Genomic DNA, 15699 nt, shown 5'->3' on the forward strand with positions numbered 1-15699 from the left:
CGCACTCATGGTGTCTATTCATCCCCCCATCACTCCATGTGTTCACCCATCAATATACCTTACAAGTATTGATTGTTACGTCCGTTACTACAGTCACCACTGTGAATATAATCAGAGCTTATATATTATTTGGACTTCCCAGGTGGCCCTGGTGGTAAAGAACCTGCCTGCCAATGCAGGAGATGTAAGAGGTGTGGGTTTGACACATGGGTCAGGAGGATCCCCTGGGGGAGGGCATAGCAACCCACTCCAGTATTCTTTTTTTCTTAGTTAATTAATTTATTTTAATTGAAGGCTAATTACTTTACAATATTGTAGTGGTTTTTGCCATACATTGACATCACTCCAGCATTCTTGACTGGAGAAGCCCCATGGACAGAGGAGCCTGGCAGGCTACAATCTATAGGGTTGCAAAGAGCTAGACACGATTGAAGTGAGCTAGCAGACACATATTTTATTTAACGACCAGCATGAATCAGACAGCAACCAGTTAGAATGGACACATATCAGGACACCGGGGACCAGGCAGGAAAATCATTAACCATTTAGTTCTAGATCAAGGGTCCATGTGGGGGGATAAGGCATATGGAATTGCAGGGGTGAAAGATGCTTAAGAGTTTGGGACAGCAGGAGTTTACCAATCCATATCCACACTGAGTTATACCAGCTGATTATCAGCCTGAGTGTAAGAATGGACAACTCAGACCTCACCCCTGTATTCAGAGGACCTGTGGTCTACAGACGCCCCATCTAACATCATAGGCTGTTACTAGCCACAGCATGCTGCTTAAAATTCATTTGATTAAAAACAAATAAAATTGCAGACTCAGTTCCCCAGTGACTAGTGCCGATGGCCACACGTGAAGCGCTCAATGGCCAGATTTGGCTGGGGGTTACCAAGCTGCGCGGCACAGATAAAGACTATCCCTATCATCACAGGAAGTTCTATTGGATGGCACTGGACTGAAGAAAAAGACAAACATGACATTAATTTTTGCTCAATGAATGAATGAATGAGTTTTAATTCTGATACAGCATGCCATTAAAGTGCAATCTGACAGAAGACAGAGGTCAAAGGAAGACGTCTACCAGAATTTAAATTTAAACTCAAAGTTACGTGGCAGCCTGGATGGGAGCGGGGTTTGGGGGAGAATGGATACATGCATATGTATAGCTGAGTCCCTTCCCTGTTCTCCTGAAACTGTCACACTGTCGTTAATCGGCTATACTCCAATATAAAATAAAATGTTAAAATTCTTTTAAATAAAAAGATATAAGAATATATCTTATAAGAATAAGATGTATCTTTTTAAATAAAAAGTTGTAAGAAATTACTCGGAGGCTGAAGTTCAACCACTGACGGTGCTACAACCAGCTTTATGCAGCTTTCCTTCTAGATGCCGCTCATAAAGGGATGTGGGAACCAGATGCCTACATAGACACAGGGTCATGTGAGCTAACCCCCTGCATCACATACATTGGCCAGTCTGTGTCCTAAGGGCCTTAATACAGATGGGAAATTCTGGGAAAAAATAAACGAACGATAACCAAACTTCGGAAGCAGGAAATGGACACTGATTTTCTGAAGCCAACGACATCCAACCCTGTCTCAGCCTAAGGTAAGATATTAGCCACTGCATCAGTCAGATGCACATCTGAGATCAGGCGCAGAGTCAGATCTGAGAAAATTCCAACTGCAGTCACTGCTACCTGTAAAATCCCATGAGAGGCTGGAGTGGTTTCCTGACCCCTGCAAGGAATACCACACACAGGACTGGTGAAGGGGACCCAAGGACCAGGCACGTGGCCCAGTGGACATGCCAGATCATCTCCCTTCCTGGTAACCAAGCAACCTCCCAGAATTCCACCTACGTACTTATGGGCCCTGGGAGCTGGCGGAGGTATTCACTGAGCCAGAGAAGCTATGATCACAGGAAGGCATCAGAATCTATTAGGCACGGAGGTTGGGCCACAGCTCTAAACATCCCCGATGAGAAGTTTTCCATTTCTTCCTTTTTAATTTAAAAAAAAAATTATCAGATATCTGCACACTGGTTTGGAGCAGCAAATTAATAATTTTTTTTTCCTCTTCTGACTGCAATTGTAGATATGAAAATACCATATCCGTAGACAAATTAACATGAGTTTCTTACAACACTGTGCTAATTATCTCAGGGACCAGAGACTCCCCTAGGTCAGAGTCTTCAGCCCCAGTCTTGGAAAGGAACACGGGTTTCTTTCTGGGAAGCAGTAATTTGTATCGTGTGGAGAAGGTACAGAGAAAGGTGGAAGGGGCGTGCATCACTGGAAAACCCACCCTCAACACCCTCCATCCCCCACTCCTCCCGGCCTGCTCCAGCACCACCAAGAGGCCCAGGAGAAGGACACTGCTCAAAACAGGAACAGCTAGAGCAACACGCATATTTAACTTGGCACCAAATAAATCTGGACAGACTGCATGCCAAACAGCCTTCTCCTTGTTTCGCTAACAAAATCTCCCCAGTTTTCAAGGGACGCTGTAGCCCGAACTTCAAAGGCATTAAAGGATAGATGTGGCATGTAGGGAATTAAACATGAAATTTCCTTTCTTATTGGGAACAAAAGCTGTGGGTCTAATCTCTTGTGTGATACAAGCTTTAGCTGATCAGGGTTACACTTAGTCATTCTGATGTGGCGAGCGAGCAGCGAATACATCATCTTTTTTATTTCTTTCTGTCTCCTCCTCCTTCCCGGCTCCCTTCGCATATGCAAATGCCACAGTCTTGCAACACCACTGAGGGCGAAAGAATTCTCTTTGATCAGCCTCTTCCAGGCCTGGAGTCCCACAGCCACCAATTTCTACCTGCCCCTTTATGATATTTGATGTATCAAATTAGTCTCCAGCACTCTCAGAAGTAGAAAATACTAAGAAATTCCGAGACCTAGGAAGGAAGCTACATCTTGGAAAAAAATAAATATTTCTTTAAGCAAGCCTTTTTAAATTTTGATATGTATGGCTAAATTATCACAGATTTCTTCCAAAAACAAGTGGCTCGCCGACAGAACTCAAGGCAGAAGAGGGTGACGGCAGACTTTATGGAGAATACAGTATCGCCCCCACCACCACCCCGAATGCTAGTGTATCAGAAAAAAAAAAAGAGTTGGAGGCATTGGACAAAATACTGCTAACTTCACCAAAAATAAAGTCCTTGTGCGCAACGAGAAAGGCGGATGGCAGAAAGTGCTTACTTGCTAAAAACAAATGAAATTTCCAAAACATACCCCAGCATCTTAAAGTACAGAACTTCTTTTTCGCAGTCATTTTTATACAGGAGGAATGCATTCTGACTCAGAAAGAGCAAAGAGAACAGCTCTGAAATGCCTCACGAAATATATGATCTCACTAACTTGTCTCCTTCCTGCCATTTTTTTTTTTTTGACTTTGCAGGGTTCCAGTGACTGGGACAGGAAGATTGAGAAAAACTTAGGGAACAAAGAGAAAACAAAAGCACATTTAATTTAACCCCCAGGCAGTAATGGTAGGTTTAACGCATCACACTCTCCTCTGACATTCCTTCTATTCTTTCCCAAGTTTCTGCCCAGAAAAGCCTCTTCTCACCTCTGAACCCAATGCAGTGGTACAAGAAAGAAAGACACAAGCAGGCAGCAAAGTGTCTGTAGGAACCCCAGGCCTGAAGAAGAGAGCTTTTCATCGCAAACACAATCACAGCAATGGATGGAATTATGTAATGACTGCTCAAAAGCAGTTGCACTTACTGAATGCTGAGTCTGATCAGGGAAGCTGTAAGTTCCACTTGCATGAGTTCTCCGAGCAGTTTCCTAGGGAAAAAGAGAAGGGAAGACTTTAGTACCAAGGAACATATTCCTGAATTGTGTCTGCATCTGTCTTGGTCATAGTAATACCTGTTTAACCAATAAAATAGGTTTTTGATTTTACTGTGAATTTAACAATGATAATGGTGATGAAGATGAAAAGGATAAAGATCAAAGCTTCAAATATTACTTTCATTGAATGCTTTCACACTCCAATTGGGAAGGTGTTCCCAGTTTCTCTATTTCAGAAGAGGAAACCAAGGCTCAGACAGCTCAGTTGTACAAAGTATGCATACTGGTAGTGGAGCCTGGATTTGAACTTGGGAAACTGGGTAACAAATTTAGAGCCATTCTGCTATGCTCCTAACCTCCACAGCGAGCTCTTTGTCACAGAATGTCTTCAAGAGAAGATGGGAGGCTGATCTTTTAGTGATCTTATTGTGGAATTTCCTGCACTGGAGTAGGCAGGATGAAACCACCACTAAATTTCTTTTCAATCTTAGAACTCAAAGATTCTGTAATGCTCAATTCTGTGACAGCAAAGGTTCCAAGTGACTTCATTTTATAATGAAGAAAACTGATATAAGGTGTCCCATAAATAATACATTTTATAAACATGGCTATCATCATCCAATCAGAAGAAGCAAGATTCATTTTCATTAATATTAAATAAGCCAAATATCACCTGAACTGAAAATGGCATTATAATATCATATAATTCAGTGAGTTGGGGAAAAGGTCATCTTCAGCCAGAAAAATCAAGATTTACTAATAGATCTAAAAGACGTATATGGAGCCTTATATCAAAGAGAGGGGCTTCCCAGGTGGGACTACTGGTAAAGAACCCGCCTGCCAAAGCAGGAGACACAAGAGACACAGGTTCAATCCCTGGGTCAGGAAGATTGCCCTGGAGTAGGTCATAGCAACCCACTCCAGTATTCTTGCCTGGAGAATCCCATGGACAGAGGAGCCTGGCAGGCTACAAAGAGTCGGATATAACTGAAGTGACTTAGCATGCACGCACGGATACAAAAGAGAGCTGGCCCTGAACTGCCCCCTCTCTGGAAGAAACTTAAGTAGAGGTGGGACTGGTTTGCGGTGTCCTAGAATCCTGACCCAATGCTCTTTCAACTACTCCTGCAAAGTAGTTCTATAACTTATACCCAGACTCAATGCAATTCACACATTTCAGAGCTCAATGATACACACTATTTACAAACATATATTTAAAATATATGTTTCCCCTTTGGAAATATGATGAAACATTTTTTTTAACTTCACATTTGGTGAGCCCACTGAGGTTGATAAATCAGAAATACTGGAAAGAGAGAGACCAGTGTCTGGAGAATTCTGATGGTACAGACAGCTGTGAAGGGTGAGGATGGTGGGAACAGTGCTTATCCATCTGTAACCGAAAAGGACTCAGTGGGATCTCCAAGGATAGACACCCCTCATGTTCACTGCCTGCCTTTCATTTGTAGAAAAGCTCTGGTCTTCCAAGTCGCCCCTGAGTCAGAAAAACTTGGCTTAAGAATTGATGATTGGAAAAAAAAAAAAAGAATTGATGATTGAAAAGATATAAACATAGTGAGACCAAGGTAGAATTGGGCCAGGAGACATAAGCAAATTAAATAGTAAATTAATCATATAGCAGTCACAGAATCTTTAGTTCCTCCCTGAAGTACCTGCTGCTGCTAAGTCGCTTTAGTCATGTCAGACTCTGTGCGTCCCCATAGATGGCAGCCCACCAGGCTCCTCCGTCCCTGAGATTCTCCAGGCAACAATACTGGAGTGGGTTGCCATTTCCTTCTCTAATGCATGCATGCATGCTAAGTCGCTTCAGTCATGTCCGACTCTGTTCGACCCTATGGACGGCAGCCCACCAGGCTCCTCTGTCCACAGGATTCTCTAGGCAAGAACACTGGAGTGGGTTGCCATTTCCTTCCCCGCTGAAGTACCTAGATAATTATCTCTAATGCCCATTCCTAAGTTGTTTTACAGATATTAAGACCCCCACCAAATGGACCCCCACCAAATGGACAAACTCATATGATTATGAGTGTGCACCCCTAGACCAGCTGGAGCCTGAGAATTGATAATGTTAACCCCAGTGACACAGCCCTGATACCTCACCATCAACCAATTAGTGAATTGTGCACAAGCTGATCACATACCCTGAGACTTCTTTGCCTCACCTTACCTTTAAAAACTCTTTCCTGAAACCCATAATGTTTCCTGAAACTCCCATAAAGGGAGTTTGGGTTTTTTGATCATTAACTGCCCCGCATTCCTTGTCTGGTGCCCACAATGGATACTGCACTTTCCTTCACCACAGCCCGGCGTCAGAAGATTGGCTTTGCTGTGAATGGGAGAGTGGACCAAAGTTTGGTTCAGTAACAGATCCATTCAGTCACCCTTCCATCCTTCTTTCCTTCATTCAATCCATCCATCTTCCTTCGTTCCATCCATGCGCCCACCCATATTCCTGGTCCTCCCTTCCCCCATCCATCCAACTACCCTTCCATCCTTCTTTCCTCCATTCAATTCATCCATCCATCCATCTATCCGTTCCCCTCCATGTCACCACTACCTACCAGCTTTGTGACCACAGATAAGTCATTTAACCTTTCTGTGTCTCAGTGAAGTGGGAATAAACATATGTATACCTCAAAGGATAGGGGTGAGTAATCAAAGTTAACGTTTGTAAGGCATTTAGCATTGTGCCTGGCACAAAACTGATGCTATTAAAAATGTTGTTATTATTCATTAAGCCTTTTTTTAATGCCAAGCACTGCCATTCTGGGGCCCGCAGTCCAGCAGGGAAGACAGATCTTGTCAGGGATACCGGTGAAGGCAGTGCTGAGGAGGTGGCAACGAGACTGAAATCTCAACGATCAGAAGAACACAACCAAAGGAGGCGGAGAGTCAGGACCGAGGAAACGAACAGTCAGAGCTACCGATGAACTTCTATAAATTCATAGCATGCCTAGGCTGGAGAAGTGTCTGCCTCCTAACAACAGCAATAGTAGCACCAGTAGATCCTAGACAGACTGACTACATATCCATAGATATACTGATCACAGGTCCTTTGGTCAGGTCAGCCCTCCTAAAGCCTGTCCCGCCTCCTCCCCAGTCTCCTCCTCCCTCACCTAAGGCACCCGCCCCCAGCCCTTTGGGCACCAGGGACCCGTTTCTTAGAAGACAATTTTTCCATGGACCTGGGTTGGGGGATGGTTTCTGGATGATTCGAGAGCATTACATTTACTGTGTACTTTATTTCTATTATTACTACATCAGCTCCACCTCAGATCATCAGGCATTAGATCCTGGAGGTTGGGGACCCTTCTCCCTAAGACAATCACTCGCACATCCTATGATCCAGTGAAACTGAAATACTTGGAAAGACGCAAGGCACTACCTGCCTGCAACACTTTGACTACATCTTCCTTCCAGAGCTGGTCATCACCTGGCCCTTCTTGAACTCACTCTTCAAAGTCCACATAAATGGAAGCTTCTCTCTGTAGCCATGTCTGACTGACCCATCCAGCTGGACTGATTTTTCGCCCCAGGGTCCCAAGGCCTTTTGCATATACCTCATCTGAACAAGAATCACACACTCTTTCTAACCTCTGTAGCCTTGGGCTGTCCAGGTTGTGAACTCCTGGAGGGCGAGCACAATGTTTGAAAAGATTTATTTAAAAAATAATAATAATAATGAATTAATAAAGAAGGCTGAGGGCTGAGGAATTGATGCCCTCTACTGTGGTGCCAGAGAAGTCTCTTGAAAGACCCTTGGACTGCAAGGAGATCAAAACCATCAATCCTAAAGGAAATCAACCTTGAATATTCATTGCAAGGACTGATGATGAAGCTTCAATACTTTGACCACCTGATGCAAAGCGCCGACTCACTGAAAAAGACCCTGAAGCTGGGCAAGATTGAGGCCAGGAGGAGAAGGGGGTGGCAGAGGATGAGATGGTTAGATGGCATCACTGACTTGATGGACATGAGTTCGAGCAAAATCCAGGAGATAGTGAAGGACAGGGAAGTGTGGCGTGCTGCAGACCACGGATTTGCAAACAGTAGGACATGACTTAGCAAATGAACAACAGAAGCAATGACGACAATTAATTAATTATATGTTTTTGGTTGTGTTAGGTCTTCATCACTGTTTGGGCTTTTCTCTAGTTGCAGTGAGTGGGCTGAGCTCAGAAAGCTGAGCGCCGAAGAATTGATGCTTTTGAACTGTGGTGCTGGAGAAGACTCTTGAGAGACCCTTGGACTGCACGGAGATCCAACCAGTCCACCCTAAAGGAGATCAGTCCTGAATGTTCATTGGAAGGATGATGTTGAGGCTGAAACTCTAATACTTCAGCCACCTGATGCGAAGAGCTGACTCATTTGAAAAGACCTTGATGCTGAGAAAGATTGAAGGTGAGAGGAGAAGGGGACGACAGAGGATGAGATGATTAGATGGCATCACCGACTCAGTGGACATGGGTTTGGGTAAACTCCGGGAGTTGGTGATGGACAGGGAGGCCTGGCGTGCTGAGGTCCATGGGGTCACAAAGAGTCAGACACAACTGAGTGACTGAACTGAACTGAACTGAGTGAGTGCGGGGTGCTTTCATGGTCTGTGAGCTTCTCACTGGGGTGGCTTCTCTTGCTGAGGAGCACAGGCTTCAGCAGTTGCAGCTTCGGGGCTCTAGAGCTCGGCGTCAGTAGCTGCGGGGCACACACTTAGTTGCTCCGCGGCATGTGGGATCTTCCCGGATCAGGAATCAACCCCGTGTCATCTGCATTGGCATGCGGATTTTTTTTACCACTGACCCACCAAGGAAGTCCTCAAGGACAGTGTTTTATCCAGCCCAGTAGCCCTGCTGCCTGGCACAGTGCTCGGCCTCTCCCCAGCTGCTCACCACAGGAAAAGTCCAGGAAGCCCTGCCCCATTGACCCAGGGTGCTAAACCCCAAGGGAGGGGCACTGAACTTGACTACAGAAAGAGGTCTTCTCTGAGCATCACAGCCTTCTATGGCGCTCCCCTACGTGGCATGCAGAGGGATAAGGTTAATCTCACATCCGTGTCAGCTTCATGCCCACGCTTTTATATCTGTTTTTAATCCAACCTGCAGTTGAAATGCGTTTTATACTCCCCCACCCTTGACACTAATAAGAATCTGACAAATCCTTTAGGTGGATTGTTTTATAAAAACGAAAGCTGAGAACCCATTGTTACAAGGTGAGAATAGAAATGGTCATTAGCAATGGCACCAGGCAGCAGGGAATATCTAAAGACCCAAGAGTTCCAAAGCAGTGATGCAATTTAAAATAAAACAAAACTAAGGCTGTCCTGAGTTTGCAATCACTCTTGCAAACGACGGAAAGAGCGATCTGTGACCAGGGAGAATCTTGGATCCTGGTGAAGTTGGATGGAATTTTCACAGCCCTGAGATGATGCCCCAGTTAAAGAGCTGAGAGGGAAGGAAAGGGAAAGGACATCGGAACAAAGTCAGGCAGAGCTGCTCACTCCATGCATTAGCCGCGGTCACCTCTGTGCTCATCCAAATGGATGCACAGAACGGCGAACCAATTACTTCCAAGACGCTGGAGTTGATGACCCCTGAGCAGGCAGTGTGGAGTTTAAGTCTAACGCAGACTCTCTCAATAGGGCTGGCTATGGCATCACTTCTACTTCCAGAGAGTCAGCCACCCCCTGCTCCATAGATTCCCACACATGGCGACCACGATGGGCTCCTAGGATCTCCTGTCTCCACGTTTGTCCCTCTCAGCCCCCCAGGGAGCAGGCAGAGGAGTGTTGACAAGCTATGGATACGCCCATGTTACTTGATGGTTTAAACTCCGTATGGATGGCTGACTTTTCCATTGCTGACAAAACCCACACCCAGGGCACCCGGTCTGATGGCCCGCATGGTGGGCTCCTGGCCACAGGCCTGCCTTGTCTGTTTGTCAACGATCAGGCACACCCTCCCTCCAGACCCCCTCAGGTACCAATCCCAGAGACTGACCAGTTCTGGGTCACTCCTTACTCCCCACCAGCCACAGGGATGCTGTGTCTTTGACCTGGGATGCTCTTAACACCCAATTAACTCTCATCGTTATATCCTCATGGAAGCCTCTGCCCCACGGTCTCACAAGTCCATTATCCTTTCTTCAAAGCGCATCTCCCAGCTGTCATTTCACAGTGAGAGGAAAATGCTCTCCTCATTCAAGGCGGCCTGTGTCACCGGGCGAGTGGGCTCCGTGAGGGCAGGGACTGTCACTGTGTCTGTCTGCTCAGCCGTCTAACTCCAGGTCTGACCACCCTGCAGTGGGCATGGATGGCATGTGAAAAGCTCTTGCTGAAGGAAGGATGGAAGGGAGGAGGGATAGAGGGGTGGAGAGGGGAGAGAAGAGAGGAAGGAAAGGAGAAAGGGAGGAAGACAGGCTTCCCCACCTGGCAGCTAACTCCAGACAGACTTCTGGTGACCATCAGCTTCTCTAAGAGCTTCCTTCCTCCCCACCCATCTCCGCCTAGCTCGGTCCAGAAATCAGGTCTGATGGAACTGACTCTGGTTCCATGAGGGCTCTGATGGGGTGAAACCTCACCTGATCGAGGTCCTTTCCTCCCAGGAATCTAGACTACCCTGCTAAGTTTCTGCCAACTCCTAGAACTGAGAACTCGCGTACTGTGGGGTCACTGTTCTCTACAGACTCAGTAAGAACAGAAGCCACCAAGCCCCTGGAGCAGGAAGAACAGAGCAGAGAGGAAAACAGGCGTGGCTGGAGGGTTCTGGGAGAGAGTAGGGGCGGCCTCGTGGCCAGATGACCTAGCAGTTCAGGACCTACCCGACCCTCCTGGTACTGACCGCACCTCCCGTCTCAGGGATGAGACTCACTCCTGTGCTGGGTACTGGATGTCCCCATTTTCTGAGCCACTCTGAGTGCATCTCTGTCACTTGCCAACAGAGGAGTCATGTGTCACAAAGGGTGGCATCTCCCCCAGCTGGGGGGCTTCTCCACCAGCCCAGCCTTCAGATACACAAGCTATATCTTGACCACAGTGATGATGGTGACTGCATGCACTCTTCCCCAGCTGCTCAGCAGTCCCTACCTAGACAGAATATTAAAAAGTAGAGACATTACTTTCCAACAAAGGTCCGAATAGTCAAAGCTACAGTTTTTCCAGTAGTCATGTATGGATGTGAGAGTTGGACTATAAAGAATGCTGAGTGCCGAAGACTTGATGCTTTTGAACTGTGGTGTTGGAGAAGACTCTTGAGCATCCCTTGGACTGCAAGGCGATCCAACCAGTCATTCCTAAAGGAAATCAGTCCTGAATATTCACTGGAAGGACTAATGCTGAAGGTTCACTACTTTGGCCACATGATGAAAAGAGCCAATTCATTGGAAAAGACCCTGATGCTGGGAATGATTGAGGGCAGGAGGAGAAGGGGGTGGAAGAGGATGTGATGGTTGGATGGCATCACTGACTCAATGGACATGATTGAGCAAACTCTGGGAGACAGTGAAGGACAGGGAATCCTGGCGTGCTGCAGTCCATGGGGTTGCAAAGAGTCAGACACGACTAAAGCAACTCAGCACTCACACTCGAGCTGAACAAGAACAAAATCCAACAGCCAATAGTGGATTGTCCCCAAAAATGGATTCTGGGGACTTCCCTGATGGTCCAGTGGCCAAGACTCCACACTCCCAATGCAGGGGCCCGAGTTCAATCCCTGGTCAGGGAACTAGATCCCACATACTGCAACTACAGATCCTGCAGGCCACAGCTAGACCCAGCACAGCCAAATAAATAAATACATATTTTAAAATAAATAAATAACCCCACCCCCCTCCCCCCAACGCATCCTCACTGTGCCTTCACCCTGGCAGGTTCCCTTGCCAGAAAATCTGTTCTCTCTTCATCTGCTTGGGAACAGAGACCTCGTCTTCACATCCTCGGGGACCCCTTGCCAAACACAGCAGAGACCTTGCCAAGCTCCCACTTCCTGCTCTCAGTCTCCCTCTGAGTACTCATCACTCACCGACATCGGCGGCTTTATCTTTCTCCTTCACTGGGTCCTCAGCACTTTACAACTCCAGGCCTCACTTCTCCTTATTCATGAGCGATGGCACAGGGGTGATTTGGGAAACTGACTCATGTTCCAAATCAATTCTCGCGTTCATTTAGATACGTAACTCTGGGCAAACTTCTCGATCGCGCTGAGCCTCTGTTTGCTTACCTGTCGGAGGATGGGAATAACCTGGTTCCTTAGAGGGTTTGTGTGAGGATTACACACCACCACTACCAGGCACTGCTAGCCAAGACATGGTCATCGAGCCAGACGCCCAACAACGATGCCTACTTGGTCAAGAGCAGCCCTTCCCATAAACGACGTCACACGTGCTTTGCAAAATGCTGCCAAATAAGTAAGATTGTCCAGGAGATTCTGACAGCCAGTCCCAGGCAGTTCAACAGCCAACACGGCATCTGGCACACAGTAGGTGTCATTTCTGCATGCTCAGTGGCTCAGCAGTGTCCAGCTCTTTCCAACCCCATGGACTGTTGCCCGCCAGGCTCCTCTGTCCATGGGATTTTCCAGGCAAGAATACTGGAGTGGGTTGTCATTTTCTCCTCCAAGGGATCTTCCCGATCTGGGGATCAAACCTGTGTCTCTTGTGTCTTCAGCACTGACAGGCGGATTCTTTACTGCTGCCCGAGCTGGGAAGCCCAGGTGTCATTTAAGATTTCCCAAACTAAGGAAGGAAGGTGGCTCTGCCATTACTGATGAAATACAATTGTGGCTGCTGCTCCAAGGCTTACATTTGACTGGTCACAGTGTTTACATGCAGTAAACATCAATTAGTCTGCCTGCTGGATTTAATTTGGCTGCACACACCCCGTCCAGCAAGGGTTCAGGTACAGGATCGGCGGCTGCTTCGTGAGAAGACGCTTCCCGTCTCCCTCCACAGGGAATCGAACTTCTCCTCAAAGCTCCAGGGACCTTCAAGAGACTAAGGATATTACGCCCCGCCCGCCACCCCGCTTTGAGGCTTATTGTTGGTGTGTTTAATTTCCTGTCTTGGCCTTACAGGAGATTTCTAATGTTTGGGCTGTAGGGTATGGTCTGATTAAAAGTAATCCTCCCAATTATGGGCTGGCATGAGCCTCCTGTCACACGCACTCTGCCACCAGCCTCTGCCTCCCTGTCAGCAATAATTGTCTCAGCACTGCCTAACTGTAAATGAAAACCCCAGGGGCATGTGTGGGTCCCCAGCTCCCAGGCCGCACCGGATCTTTTAATTTGCACTGTCTGTCAAAAAGATGCTGCTGTGTGTACTCAAAGAAATCCTCAGACTCTCAGATTCAAGGCCAGGGAGAGCAAGGGTACCACAGCCTCTTCGGAGAAACTGTATTTGAACCCACCAGAGATAACAGGGCATGTGCAAGGCAATGAGGCTCTTTTTATTCTGCTGCAATCTTCAGCGAGACCGGGTATAAAACAGGGAAGCTGAACTGTAGGGAAAATTCAAGGTGTATTAATATTATTGTTATTATTTTTTTCCCCACCAAGTCCACAAGACAGGACATTGCATTCAAAGCAGGTGGTAGCAACTCTGTGAAAGGACATCCACACAGGAGACCTGATTGTTGCAATCTCTACAAAATTAAAACTTTCTGGGTGTGGCGTGAGGGGAAAGATGTCTGTCCTATCAGGTGAGAAACATCACCAGGTTCTTCTTGGGTAAGCAGAGAAGACTGTCTGCTCTGGGCCCTGTGGCCAGACCCACTATGGGCAGTAGAACGTGGTGCTGAGTGAGCATCTCCATCACTTGGAGATGCTATAGAGGCAGCTCAGAGGTTAAAGCATCTGCCTGCAATGCGGGAGACCTGGGTTCGATCCCTGGGTCGGGAAGATCCCCTGAAGAAAGAAATGGCAACCCACTCCAATATTCTTGCTTGGAGAATTCCATAGACGGAGGAGCCTGGTGGGCTACATACAGTCCATGGTGTCGCAAAGAGCCGGACACGACTGAGCGACTTCATTCATTCATTCAAAGGTCTCTGAAGAGTAAGGAAGAAGGGGGTGTTTTGTTGTGCTCCTATACCCACAGCCCCTTTTCTAAGAAGGACACCTGTCCAGGAATGCAGGTGTCCAGCCTGGCTCCTCCCCACCTTCCTTGTCCCTGGACAGAGGACTGGGAGAGGGTGAGGCCTAAACCCCAGAAGGACACTAGGACCCTTCCCTTAGGAATTTACAGCATAGACATGCAGGCAAAGTGCTGCTGTCTGCCCATGGACAAGGTACCCAAGCAGTGTGATCCAGACTGAGGGCTGGGCAGCTTTGGGGAGCGCTTATGGGGGACAAAGTGCATCTCAGTTTTGCCCAAAACTAGTGGAGTCTGAAGAACTGATGCTTTAAAATTGCAGTGCTGGAGAAGACTCTTGAGAGTCCCTTGGACTGCACAGAGATCCAACCAGTCAATCCTAAAGGAAATCAACCCTGAAGGTTCACTGGAAGGACTGATGCTGAAGCTGAAGCTCCAGTACATGGTCATCTGATGCGAAGAGCTGACTCATTGGAAAAGACCCTGATGCTGGGAAAGACTGACGGCAGGAGGAGAAGGGGACGACAGAGGCTGAGATGGTTAGATGGCAACATTGACTCAATCGACATGAGTTTGAGTAAATTCTGGGAGATAGTGAAGTCCAGGGGAGCCTGGTGTGAGTCAGACATGACTTAGCAACTCAACACTGACAACCACCAAGGCAGGTCTCTCAGACATAGTGATTCTAAGTAATAGTCTCTTCCTCTGAGAACAACCACTGCTCCTGAGCCTTTGAACCCTCCCCAGCAGGCACATGGCATCATGAAAAAGATCCCCCCACGATTCAAATGTGGTAGGTTCACCTGGTAGGTTGGGGGCTGGGCTGCAATAATCAACCATTGACAGTAAATGCAGAACAGATACAGCAATCAGAAAGCTCACAAGAGGCTAAGATACACAGAGATTTACAGAGCTGGGGTGCAAAGCACGTCACTGCAAATACATGATGCTTTTGTTCATTAATCATCTTTATTTCTGTTGGAGTGCAGTTACTTTGCAATGCTGTGATAGTTTCTACTATACTGCAAAGTGAATCAGTCACGTGCATGCACACACACGTCAATAGTGTATACATTTCAATCCCTTGGAATATTACTCAGCCATCAATCACCTTTTACTCTGAATTTCTTTCTCAGTGAAAAGAAGCTTTCCATTTCTATTACCAAGATTAATGTGTCAACAACACACAGCCATAACCATAGCAGAGACCAGATGTCATGGAGAAGGTGGGGAAAGAGACCAAACAAAAACAATCAAAACCAAAGCAAAAGCCAAGGAAAAAGCCCTCAGTACATGGTGTGATGTATTTGCTCAGATGGGCCACTTTATTTACACCACTGAGAACATTTTATTTTGGCGGCCCATAACTCACTGCTCTGTGAAAGACAAGGAAACCAGCTGGCAGTGTCCACTTCAACATCGAGCAAGAAAATGGACCACAGAGGAAACCCAGCCTCTTCTCTGAAAGTCTCAATTTAAAAAAAAAAAAATCTATTTAATATGTGTTGGATTCCAGAGCACCTTATTACCTTATTTAATTCAGACCAGGGTAGATGTCTCCGAATAAAAATGCACTAATGTGAGAGGAACTAGGCTGAGGGATGTGGACATCATATTCTCTTCAGAGAGATAATCAGCTTATCAGAATTCATTTCAACCTAAGAAAGGTCTCACAGCTACACTGAAAATTCAAGCTGATCTCATCATCTCAAGGATGTAATCTCAAGGAAATGGTAAAACTATCAAGGCAAGCTTGGTGCAGTTATCTTTATGTAT

The 15699-nt window shown here is 46.6% G+C and overlaps 1 protein-coding gene across 12 annotated transcripts in view; it reads right to left on the bottom strand.

The window, feature by feature from the left end:
* The window catches only part of RBFOX1 (RNA binding fox-1 homolog 1), a 2068635-nt gene that overhangs the window by 1416675 nt on the left and 636261 nt on the right, over window positions 1-15699 (bottom strand). For all 12 annotated transcript variants that reach the window (XM_043455516.1, XM_043455518.1, XM_043455526.1 and 9 more), the window contains one exon: window positions 3757-3819. In XM_043455516.1, coding sequence (XP_043311451.1) covers window positions 3757-3819 — 63 coding nt within the window. The remainder of the gene's footprint in view (window positions 1-3756; window positions 3820-15699) is intronic.

The sequence above is a fragment of the Cervus canadensis genome, chromosome 32 (assembly GCF_019320065.1).
Source record: "Cervus canadensis isolate Bull #8, Minnesota chromosome 32, ASM1932006v1, whole genome shotgun sequence".
Taxonomy (NCBI): domain Eukaryota; kingdom Metazoa; phylum Chordata; class Mammalia; order Artiodactyla; family Cervidae; genus Cervus; species Cervus canadensis.